Source organism: Sprattus sprattus (assembly GCF_963457725.1).
Source record: "Sprattus sprattus genome assembly, chromosome: 2".
Classification (NCBI taxonomy): domain Eukaryota; kingdom Metazoa; phylum Chordata; class Actinopteri; order Clupeiformes; family Clupeidae; genus Sprattus; species Sprattus sprattus.
In genome coordinates this window covers 13605536-13618099 of record NC_137921.1, presented here as the reverse complement: position 1 = coordinate 13618099, position 12564 = coordinate 13605536, and the positions used below count along the sequence as shown (strand labels likewise).

The window sequence follows — 12564 nt, the reverse complement described above, 5'->3', positions numbered from 1 at the left end:
AGTACTGTGCAAAAGTTTTAGGCAGGTGTGAAAAAATGCTGTAAACTAAGAATGCTTTCAAAAATGGAAGTGTTAACAGTTTATATTCATCAATTCTTCATAAATTAACAAAATGCAGTGAAGGAACAGAAGAAAATTCTAAATTAAATCAATATTTGGTGTGACCACCCTTTTCCTTCAAAATAGCATCAATTCTTCCAGATACACTTGCGCACAGTTTTTGAAGGAACTCGGCAGGTAAATTGTTCCAACATCTTGGAGAACTAACCACAGATCTTCTGTGGATGTAGGCTTCCTAAAATTCTTCTGTCTCTTCATGTAAACCCAGACAGACTCGATGATGTAGAGATCAGGGCTCTGTGGGGGTCATACCATCACTTGCAGGACTTTCTGTTCTTCTTTAAGCTGAAGATAGTTGTTAATGACATTGGCTGTATGTTTGGGGTTATGTTCCTGCTGCAGAATACATTTGGTGCCAATCATACGCCTCCCTGATGGTATTGCATGATGGATTAGTATCTGCCTGTATTTCTCAGCATTGAGGACACCATCATCCTGACCAAATCTCCAACTCCACTTGCAGAAATGCAGCCCCAAACTGGAAAGGAACCTCTACCATGCTTCACTGTTGCCTGCAGACTCTCATTATTGTACCTCTCTCCAGCCCTTCGGCGAACAAATTGCCTTCTTCTACAGCCAAATATTTCTAATTTTGACTCATCAGTCCAGAGCACCTTCTGCCATGTTTCTGCACCCCAGTTTCTACGTTTTCGTGCTTAGTTCAGTCACTTGGCCTTGTTTCCTTGTCGGGGTAGAGCTTTTTGGCTGCAACTCTTCCATGAAGACCACTTCTGGCCAGACTTCCCCGGACAGTAAAAGTCTGTACCTGGGTACCACTGGTTTCTGCCAGTTCTGAGCTGATGCCACTGCTTGAAATCTTCCGATTTGGAAGGTTAATAAGCTTGATGTGTTTTTCATCAGCTGCATTAAGTTTCCTTGGCTGACCACTGTGTCTACGATCCTCAACGTCTTCTTCAAAAGAGCTTGAACTGCACATTTTGAAACCCCTGTCTGCTTTGAAATCTTTGTATGGGAGAGACCCTGCTGATGCAGTATAACTACGTTGTGTCTTGTTGCTGTGCTCAGTCTTACCATGTAAATGGATAAAAAATAAACATTAATTGTTTACATTTTTCAAAGCATTTTTAGTTCATAGCATTTTTTCACACCTGCCTAAAACTTTTGCACAGTACTTATATGTACTGTATGTATTATATACATATACACTGTGGGATTGGTAGGCTTAAGCTACTTCTTTGTTAAAAGCTCCATTTTGATGACTGATATGTACTATATTTGTTTTAAATGTGTGTGTGTGTGTGTGTGTGTGTGTGTCTCTGTGTGTGTGTGTGTGTGTGTGTGTGTGTGTGTGTGTGTGTGTGTGTGAGTTTGAGTGTGTGTGGGTGGGTGTGTGTGTGTGTGTGTGTGTGTGTGTGTGTGTGTGTGTGTGTGTGTGTGTGTGTGTGTGTGTGTGTGTGTGTGTGTGTGTGTGTGGTTAGAAGGCCCCTTGACCGTGAACTTGAGTGTGGTTGAGATGGTTGAGGTGGAGAGGCGACTGCTGGAGAGGGGTCATCACTTTGCTCCTGGAGGACACTGGAGCCCCAGCGACTGCACCCCACGCTGGAAGGTAAGCTCTGGTACTGCATATGTGTGTGTGTGTGTGTGTGTGTGTGTGTGTGTGTATGCGCACATGTGTGTGTGTGTGTGTGTGTGTGTGTGTGTGTGTTTGCGCGCATATGTATGTGTGTGTGTGTGTGTGTGTGTGTGTGTGTGTGTGTGTGTGTGTGTGTGTGTGTGTGTGTGTGTGTGAATGAGTGTGTATTTGTGTGATGCAACTGTAGACTTAGTGCAAATGGATGTGTATTTGTCCCTCTGAGATTTGTGATTTAAAAAATACCCAAAACTCTGTGTATGTGTGTTTGGGGGGTGGGTGGTGGTGGTGATGGTGCTGTGTGTGTGTCCTTGTATGTTTTGTTGTCACTCCACATGAAATTCACCGGGGATTCACCAAGCCATCACTCCACCTCATGCCTGTCTGTAGGTTGCCATACTGATTCCCTTCAGAAACCGCCACGAGCATCTCCCCATCCTCCTGCGCCACCTCATCCCCATGCTGCAGAGACAGAGGCTTCAGTTTGGCTTCTATGTTGTTGAGCAGGTTAGACACATGACCATACCTACCATTAACATCAGGTTAGACACATGACCATACCTACCATAAACAGCAGGTTAGACACATGACCATACCTACCATAAACAGCAGGTTAGACACATGACCATACCTACCATTAACATCATTGCCATACCATCACTGCATTACGACATCACTGTCATCAGTACTGCAATTAGTCATCATCAGTATCGTCATCACCATCAGCAGCAGGAACAGCAGTATACCATTACTGTGTCCCAGGATGCTAACAGTCATGTAAGACCTCCGGCACCACAATTAGTCATCATCATGTCATTAGTATCATCACTACTATCAGCTTCCTCTTTATTGCAGACATCTACACTTTTCTTTTAATGTCTCCCTGGTCTGAAAATGCTGGATAGGCATTCATTTGCAATAAGGCATCCATCATTTGTGAAGAAAGACTAATAAACGATAAGATCTTATAAAATCACAGCCAATCCTGGGCTTACAGATAAAAGAAAACAGGCAACCCTGAACTAGAAAGATTTAAACTGGTCTAAATCAGCAGTCTAATTCAACGAAATGTAAAGTTTAAATTTGCAATGGATGATTTGTTGTGTAAATACATCCAGCCTGTGTAGTGAAGTACTGTTTTGGACTATGAAAGGTCAAAAAAGCTTATTAAGGGTCCATGGAGTCAGGCAAAATCCCGGGTGGATTTGAATCACCCTGCTGTTTTTTTGTCATCACAAAGGATTGAACCAGTTAACAATGTAGGGTCTTCAGATTAACATCTTGAAGCAAACAAGTGAGCTTGGAAGGTTTCAACTGGCACTTCTGGTCTCGCATAAATCAGCCTACCTGGTCATCAACTCAACCGCCAGCCACATGTAGGTTATGAAGTCAGACGCTGCATACCACAGGCAGGGCTGTTATTCAGATATTTTGTGTCCCGGACCCCTATTGATAGGTTTATTTTAGTAACAACAACAAAGGCCATGTAGGTTAAAATTACAAAATGAAATAATAAATGTATTTTATAACAATACCTAAAATTGTATTTATTAATAATAATAAACATAAAATGAAAAATAATGATTGATTCTTTGTTTTCTTTTTGTATTTTATAGCTTATTTGTCATGAAAGTCTATCAATGCCTGTTTGTTTGTTACTGTAAATGTGAATCAGTTTGTGAATCACTATTTCCCCCACAGGTTCTTCACACTGTCGCTTTATTTCCCCAGACTGGAAGAGAGCCCTTTAATCGTGCCATGTTGTTCAATGTTGGCTTTCTGGAGGCCATGAAGGATAAGGCGTGGGACTGCATGATCTTCCATGATGTGGACCATATCCCAGAGAACGATCATAACTACTACGGCTGCAGGGACATGCCGAGACACTACTCGGTGCTGCTAGACAAGTATTACTATGCGTGAGTGTAACATACTCAATACACACGCTAACATACACGTGTGTATTAAAATATTACATGCGCAAGAATATGGTAACGCAGTTCCAACTATTGACATGCACATTGTCATTCGTTTTGGCAGTTGTTAATTGAACCAAAGATGTTAATTTACTTTTTGAGCTTATTGCCTGCTGAATGAATGCTAAGTGGAAGAATTCTCAGAAAATGTTCTATTTTCATCCACAAAATAGAAAATAATGTTTTCTATTCACTGGACCTCAGTGTAAGTGATCCTCATTTGTAGTGCTTATATTCTTATATGTAATCCAGGCAAAACAGCTAAGGAGCTGTAATATTGCTAGAAAATATGGACATCTTACCAGTTTTTATTTCTGCTTACAGGCTTCCATACGAGGAGTTCTTTGGGGGAGTCAGTGGTTTAAAAGTGGATCATATCCACAGAATTAATGGTTTTGCCAACGGCTTCTGGGGCTGGGGTGGAGAGGACGATGACATGTGGAACAGGTGACTCTTACCGGGCAGCTTGGCCTAGGTTAGCTTGTAGAATCTGACCCCAGCCATCAACCTGGTGTGGCCAGTGCCATTGCGGGAGTGTAGGTATCCCTAGTATTCATGGGAAATGTGTGTTTTCATTTTGCTTAATGTTTTCAGCTATTGAGTTTGAAGGATGGTGGAATTCCTTTTTGTGTTATCCTTACACTTACTCCAGAATGTAGTTTAAGTCTGTGTGCTTGGTGCTTGCTAGGATTTGGATACGTACAACTTGTGCTTCATTTTGCTGTTAATAACAATAACAAACTCGGATGTTTATTTCCATGAGGGTGCACAACGCTGGCTACTCAGTGAGCCGACCTAAAGGGGACATTGGCAGCTACACGTCCATTCCTCATCACCATCATGGGGAGGTGCAGTTTCTCGGCAGGTAACCACCGTTTGCACCACACCTGAGGATCTTCACAGGTAGCTGTTGCGTTGTTGTTGTTGTTGTTGTTGTTGTTTTTGTGAGTTTTATACAAGCCAGGGCACTCAAAGCTGTTTGAGTTAGATTTTCATTTTCTCCAGCATCAACTAATACAAATTTTTAATAGATTTTCATGGCGTTATAGCTTTTCAAAGGGGAAAAAAACACTGAATCAACTGTTCTATTTTTTCCACAGATACGCTCTACTCAGCAAGTCTAAGGAGAGGCAGAAGGTTGATGGCCTTAATAACTTGTACTACTCCCCACTAGTGGTGCGGAGGCCTCTGTACACTAACATTACTGTGGACCTCAGCAGGGACTCGGCTCCCCTGCAGAACTATGACTGACACACACACACACACATGGCGCTACTTAAGGGAGTGTGATGCCACCAACATGGCGCCACCTCATCCATTGCCACGGAATGACGTCCCATTCGTCCCGTTTCAAAACAAAAACTCTTTATGGACTGGCGTATGATTGGTTTAACCATGTACCAACTTGGAAACCATGTCTGTTTCACCCCTCTGGTTGCTCCTGAGTATGTCATCTCCCTATTCGTATTTAAACAGCCATTGGTAGAATGTTTGGCGAGTGCACACGCTAATTTTTTTCATCAATGTGTTTTTAAGTATGTTATTACTTCGGTAGTGCAACTTGCGGTCAAGCAGCAGGGAATCAATCAGGAAGAGGGTGGTGGGCAAACACTATTGTTTGGTGTCCGGCTTCAGCAGACCTCAGCAGTGTGAGATATTTGATAGAGATGTATTGCAACAGCTATTTGTGTTTGACTATTTGTGATCAATGCGTTTGCCTTTAACTTTTGTTTTGACTCTCATGTCATTGTTTATTTTACTTTTTTTTGTCTGCACCTTAGAATCATGCACTGTTAATATACTACACGGGTGATTCTCTGGATGTTTCCGGGAGACAATACAAATTGTCCCATTCACCATCCCCCTCCCCTTCTGTGTGCTCCCTTGTTTTGCTTCCTTGTTCCTTAGGGGACGAAGGCCTGTTAGACTTTTTTAGGTGGTCTGACACGCCTTGATGTTTTTGTATATTTCCTCTTACTAAAAACTTTGATGCACAAGTCGCATATAAGTAGAAGATTAAATGTTTCTGGGGGTGTTCTTTTTATGATTCTAGAACAAAGACTTTCTGAGCTTTAAAGGAATGTTGACAACAAGAACAAAAAACTACTTTTCCAGTCACAGATAAGAAACTTGAATTAATATATCATTTTTATGAAGAGGGAAACCAGAAATACAATTCCAATTTTTTCCAAAGTGCTTTTGTTCTTATGTCTTAAACGTACATGTATTTATTTAGCAGTATGGCTACGGGTTGTGTGTGCATTTTGTCACTATGTGTTTTTCTGGGTATCGAACTTGTGAGCTTTGTGTTGTGACCCCCTTACTTAGTTCAGCTACAGGACTACTATTGTCTTTTGGGAAATGGAATTAAAATGGATGGGAGATGTAACTTAAAGAAATACAAACAGACAATGTTTCTAGACATCTTCTTGCTATTCCTACAATGAACCAGCTTGTCCTGTGAAGAGTGGGGATATTGCTCCTGCCTGTGCCCACAGAGAGAGGGGTTCAGCTTACACTAACACATAGGCTGTGTTCATATGTTCATATGCTTGTCTGTGAGATGTGTGTGAGTGTTTGTGTGTTATGTATGTGTGTGTGTGTGTGTGTGTGTGTGTGTGTGTGTGTGTGTGTGTGTGTGTGTGTCTGGGAGATGTGTGTGAGTTGGCAGCGCGTAGAATGCTCCTATCGTGTGCCACAGGAAGCCAACTCTGCCCCAGGTGTTACCACCACATGAGTAAATGTGTCAGAAATTTGACCTGCTTTCAGTTAACGCTCACTCAAGCACACACACACACACACACACAAACACACACACACACACTATTTTTATGTTGGTCGATTTGTGAGAAAAACCTTGTTCATTCTCAGTCTCACACCCTCTCACGGAAACACCCAGAATTGTTTTCTCACCTTTGCTGGCCTATGTCTTCCTAGCATGAGAACCACCTCAGTGGAAGCTTTTGCACACAGACGAGCTTGCCTTCATATCCCAGCCGTATGTGTCGTTTGTACATTTTGACGAAGCTTGAGGATTAAATGGAAATTGAAAGGTATAAATTGTGGAATGACTCGCTCATGATAACCCATTGTTGTGTCCAGCTTCTAAGTAGCTGTTCAAAAATATCAATTCTAAACCTGATTGTTCAAATCCTTGATTGTGATTGGCTAAAAGCCGTTGTAAAATCCAGCATTACCTTACAATTTGACCTGATTACATTCCATATTACTGCGCAGCGAATGGCAAGGCATTCATATAGCGCATTTCATACCCAGTGTTCCATCTGGCTGTTGCGTTGCTTCAAGGGTTGCGTGGCAACGATTTATTTAGGAACTATAATTTTTAGTGGCGGAAGAATGACGGTTTATTATTAAACTATTGTTTCTTAAATTGAATTGTCTTTATTTATGAAACCATATCAAATATGTGTAGTAACAGGTTTAGAAAAGCAATAAGCCCCGCGAGTCCGTGCTTTGCGCTGATTTTAGAACAGGTAAGGGGGTTTAACGGCACTCCGCTTCGCGTCGTGCCTAACAACTCCCTTACCTGTTCTAAAATCAGCGCAAAGCACGGCCTCTTGGGGCTTATTGCTTAAACAAGGGCCTATTGTGTGAGGTGTTCAGTCTCTAAAGCTTTATCAATTCTCGAGAAAATGACCTTCACTTACCACTTTAGATATTACAGAGATGTACATTGAACTTTGATGTCGAGGCAAAAGCACAAGCACCTGGATGTTTTCAGGCATAGGTTTATCCAGTAGATCCAAATATATCCACATATTTCAATTATACATAATGTACACAACCTTTATGCTTTTGGAACCGTGAAACCTGAATGACTTGAATGGCTAATATGTTTTCTCCAGTTTAATACATTAAAGGCACAAAGTGTAATTGATATGTCTTTCCCACTTAATTTGTTGATCTTGAAAAAAAATATAATTTACATACTGTCTGCATTCTTTAGGCAATTTTGTATACAAGCTGTGACTCATTAAGACATGTGGATAACCATGACAACTGAAAACATATGACGGCAGTTAACATGATAGCAATCATTTTTCCAATGCCTGTCATTTACTGAGAAGATTAAAAAAAAGCTACATTTAAATTGAATTGCTTATTACAGTTTTCATTGATAGACCCCCATTCAATATCTGCTTTCCCCCCTAACCTTTAACTGTGTTTAAAAAACCTTAAAGTCCAATGGCCTGCTTGTCGAAAAAAGTTTCCCTCCTGTCTCCACTTTGTGTTACCACTGCTGATGTGTATTGCCCCTGTCCCCATTTATAATCACATATTCCAAGCATTCCTTGAGCCATTTTATTTCAAGCACTAATTCAAATACCCACTGCAATCCCTCATGTGGAGTTTAAAATATTCATTCCACTTCATTTAGATTTCAAAGTACTTTTCCATGGCGGGGCTCGAGAGTCGCCCTACTTCTTGTGGTTGCCGAAGTGAACGGCGTTTCTGTCTGCCACGCAACGGAAGGTGGCGGGCTGCACCTCCCAGTAGTTGATAGGGTTATCGAACAGACTGATGCCGTTGTAGAACGTCTTCTTCATCCCGAAGCCGGTGGGGCAAAAAGCGTTGACGCCAACCTCACTGATGTTGTTGGAATGAAGGTAGACAACCTGACGGAAAAAAAGATCAGAAAACAGGTGCAGGACAACATCAAAGGCAAAATGGCAAAGAAATCTCTTTATAGTGAAGAAAGAGAAGTGCATAGGAAGTATAGCACACACAGTATAGAGGAGCCACAGCTCCAGCTTTCATTTAGAAGAGCACAGATCAAGCCATAGAAAGTTTATGGCTAGGGAGTATTACCTATATAGTATGAATTATTGTATTTTCTGTTTTACATCCATGCTTTGGCTGATGGCATCTCCAGACTATTGGTTAAATGCAGAGTGTAGGGAGGGAACCTTGTTACAGTGATTCCTGTTCAGTAACTCACCTGTACGTATTTCATTTGAGCCAGACCTGAAGGGACTTTGTTAAGGCGATTGTTGTCCAGATGGAGCTCTCTCAGGTTGGGGACGTATGCTAGACTGCCGTGCTCAATGTGACGGATGTGATTGTGGCTTAGACCCAGCCTAACATAAAGAGATGTAATGTGTGTATAATAAATGCACTGTTATAATAGGGGTTATTGAAAAAAAAAAAAACTTGTTGTGAAGGCTTTATAAGTGCATCTCCAATTTACCAAACCGTCACTAGAGGGCAGCATTGTCACAGCATAGCAGGTCAAAGATGTCTCCCACTTACAGGCTCCAGGCCCGTGGATCTACCCCACTTTTAGTAAGTTAAAGCCAAATGAAGTTATAATAGGAAATAGCCATCTACCTGTACAGGTCTCTGTACTGGCTGACGTCCACCAGCTCGATTGCCTGAATCTGATTTTGATCCAAGTGAAGTTCACGAAGATTTTCAGGGAGGTCTGTGAAAGATACAAAATGTATTAAAATAAAATAAAACTTAACTAAAACTCAGGACCTGAAGGATTGTATTTTAAGACCTCATCTACAGGCTAAAATATTAGAAAATAAACAACAAGACCACACTCATCCATATTCAATGAATGACTGAATGACACAATCGGTTGGTTTCTAGATTGATCATATGATTTGTAACAACTACAGATGCATTAAGGAATGAAAATGCAAAGTGTGATTGCAGTGCAGTAGCAGTCTGCCATTGCGTGCCATCATGACCTATGCAATTACGTGGATGCTAACCCTTCGCTCTACGAAAGAAAGATTTGACTGCCCTACCACCTGTTGAATACGCAATAACAAGGCACAGGGCAGTGATTCTGTAACACCACTGACCCACAGACACTCTGGCTCACATAGGCAGGCAATACCCACTCTGCTATTCCAATATCAATCAGTCATGGCTGAGAATGAGTTGATAGTCTCTATTCATTGTGGACAATGCACTTTGTTGAGATCTAGGAAGAACAATTAGGTCCTCCGAAAGAACATGTGCTGTCTAAGCCTTCTCTCCACTGCAAGAGATGACAATCAAGACTGTTGTAATTAGTGGTACCTCAGTGGTGGAATGATCTTCTCAGAGCTATTTGATCAAGCGACAGCCATGAGTATCACAAAGCATTTAAAGACATGGCACTACTTAGGCCTAGTGGTTTGTCTTTGTAGACGTGACCTTCTCACTGTGAATTTACACAAGCATCAGTTGGACTGTAGGTAAATAATCCACAGTTATTTACCCTTAAGAAGAACAGAACTGTAACCATGCTGATGCAATCACACAAATTACCTCTGGGGATGCCGGTGAGTTTGGCCTCAGAGATACGCAGGAAGTTCAGTTTGAGGCCAGTGAATGCTCCTGGCTCCAGTCCGTTATTCGTAAGGGGGTTACGACCCATCTCTTGAAAAAGAAATGTGGAAAAAACTTTGTGATACACTGATATGACGGAAGTTTTTTTGTGTGAATAATAATCATAGCATCACTGTCACTATTGTATAATGAAGTGATAAAAAGATACATATTGACAGAAGAATGTAATGCCATTCAAGTCTTAGCTTCTGCCACCCAAGCAAGCATACTACCTGACAAAGCCAAGCTATGCTAATGGCACGAGAAGTGGTCTCACCAATGCAGTTCATGGTACCCAGAGCAGAGAAGGTTCCCGCCGCCACCTTCTTGATGCGGTTGTCATGGATACGTAGCTCCACCAGCGAGGCAGGCAGGTTTCTGGGCACGGCAGGGAGGTGATTGTGGGAAAGGTAGAGCTTCTGCATGCGCCCCAGGGGCAGGAAGGCTCGAGGATGCACCCTGGAAATCATGTTATTCACCAAGACCAACGCCTGGAGGAAGGGATGGATGGAAGTAGAAAGTGAATGATAATGGGTAACGTGCTTGTGTGTGTGTGTGCTTTATTTATTTATTTACACACAGATGTTCACTGAAGGAATAGATTTGACATGAATTTACCAGAATAAGGTATATATTTAATTATAGAACACATTAGAAACCCATCCTTTTGAGTGTTTGGTGCAGTTTCTCACGTAAAGGTTGTAGAGGCCTTTGAAGTCGTTCTCTCTGATCTCAGTGATCTTGTTGCCTTGGAGGTCCAGGAGACGAGTGTCATGGGGAATATCACGGGGAATTTCATACAGATCTGGCCAAAATATAGGTAGGTATACAGATAAGCAATAGCCTGATGATGCATGCCTTTACATTTCATTATTTGCATTTTTAGCATACTTAGCTTGTGTCAGATTTGTAAAGGGAAGCCAAAAGCTTTACTATCCTGTATTTTTTATATAATTATTAATAATAATAATAATAATATATACAATTATATATTGAATATCTTAGTAATTCTGCATTTACTTCTAAAAATGTGTTGTTATTTAGATTGATGTAAACAGTAGAGTAGGTGTTCTTTTCCGCAGTTTGAAAAAGCATGTAATTTTGGAAATGTTTAGAGGTTTCCGCTGACTGCCTCCCTTCACTGTGTTGTTGTGTGCCTGGGCGCTCAGAGCCTTTCCTGTGTAATTAACATGCACACAGATGACTTTGAGTCCACGTGGCAGGGCGTAGTGAAAGACATAAAGACAAATGAACGTCCGCTACAGTTAATACATTATAGCGAAGAGAGAAAAAAAACACTGCTAGGGATAAAAAGGGTAAATGACTCAAGGGTCAGTGCTGGTTCTGAAACCATCCTGTTAAACAAAATACGCTTTTTTTTTTTTTTTTTTTAAGTTGCACAACGACCACAGCAGCGTTTAGTGGGAGAGCCTTTCTATTCTAGACTCTTGAGCTAAATAAGTTGCTGTGTTGGTTTCTATAAAAATCCAGAAGACAGGGCTCTGTGATAAAACACCCTGAGAACTCTGGATCCAGGCAGGGAAGAGAGCTGAATCATGCGAGTCTAGTCTTTGTTTTTATCACTGAATGCATGTCTGTGGGGGTCAATTACCACAAAGGCTTCTACTTCAGAGATGCCTCACACCATGCTGGACTGCCAATGCACTTGGTTTTGGCCCTCGAAAGATTCAGCCTCTCTCCGCTGTTATAGTAATTAGAACTTAACTTGCACTTACAGCAGGTACATTCTTATGTAAAATAGTATTTATTGTTCCACTAGGTCTCTATTGCTCGTAGCTTGACTGTTCCCTTTCTTGAACGTCATCAAAAGCGTATGCTAAATGACTAAATGTAAAGATTAAAATTACTTAATGTAATTACTGCCAGAACACAGACCTGCCCTCGAAACCGTGATACTAGTCCATTACAATACTTTTGATGATGCAGCTGAAAATGTAGCTCCTTTATCAAAATCATAGAAATATAATCTTTCAAATTTCCGTTTCTCACTTACAGTCCTCTGCCACTCAGTGACCTGAAATAGCATCTCTTTCCATTGCATGACTCACTTCAGGGATGAAAATGTGAAATTAAAAAGATAATCACTGATCCAATGATGGGGTGGTGTTTGATCTTTTGCAGATGTTAGACTTAAGTGAATTAAAGGCTATGCAGGAGGATATGAGCAGGATGGCCCTTAAAGGGGAGGGATTTGTACAGTTATCATTGCCTGCTGTCATCTGTCCTGTCTCTGTGCCACCTTCTGTTTGAAAACTATTTCATGCGTGCCAGACTGAATGAACTACAACTGTTTAGTCTGCGCATGTGTCAGAATTTGGTTTGACTTGCGTGGAGTAGATAACAGGAAGAAGGTGTGGATCTGCACTGTATCAGGGGATTACATTTTACTGAGTCAACCGGATCTATGGCCTTGATCAGTACCCGTGCTCAGCTGCTGAACTGGTTTTGGTTGTGGCAATGATCTGGATCTAATGGGTCAGATTAGGACCAAAATTGGGCAGAATCAGAAGC

At 41.3% G+C, this 12564-nt stretch overlaps 2 protein-coding genes across 2 annotated transcripts in view; one reads left to right on the top strand and one right to left on the bottom strand.

Annotated features, from left to right (window-relative positions):
• Positions 1-1594: 1594 nt before the first annotated feature.
• On the top strand, positions 1595-4938 carry LOC308380991 (beta-1,4-galactosyltransferase 5-like; the record flags this gene model as incomplete). Its single annotated transcript, XM_080858473.1, has 6 exons — positions 1595-1687; positions 2102-2218; positions 3443-3630; positions 4012-4134; positions 4451-4552; positions 4788-4938. The coding sequence occupies 6 exons, from the start codon at positions 1595-1597 to the stop codon at positions 4936-4938; spliced, it is 774 nt and encodes a 257-aa protein (XP_080714599.1).
• Positions 4939-8126: 3188 nt separating this feature from the next.
• bgna (biglycan a) overlaps positions 8127-12564 on the bottom strand; it is a gene marked incomplete at its 3' end in the record, with an annotated part of 7436 nt that continues 2998 nt past the window's right edge. The window contains exons 3-8 of the mRNA XM_080832303.1: positions 10725-10837; positions 10310-10523; positions 9973-10083; positions 9037-9130; positions 8648-8786; positions 8127-8324 (exon numbers count right to left, since the gene is read on the bottom strand). Coding sequence (XP_080688429.1) covers positions 8127-8324; positions 8648-8786; positions 9037-9130; positions 9973-10083; positions 10310-10523; positions 10725-10837 — 869 coding nt within the window. The remainder of the gene's footprint in view (positions 8325-8647; positions 8787-9036; positions 9131-9972; positions 10084-10309; positions 10524-10724; positions 10838-12564) is intronic.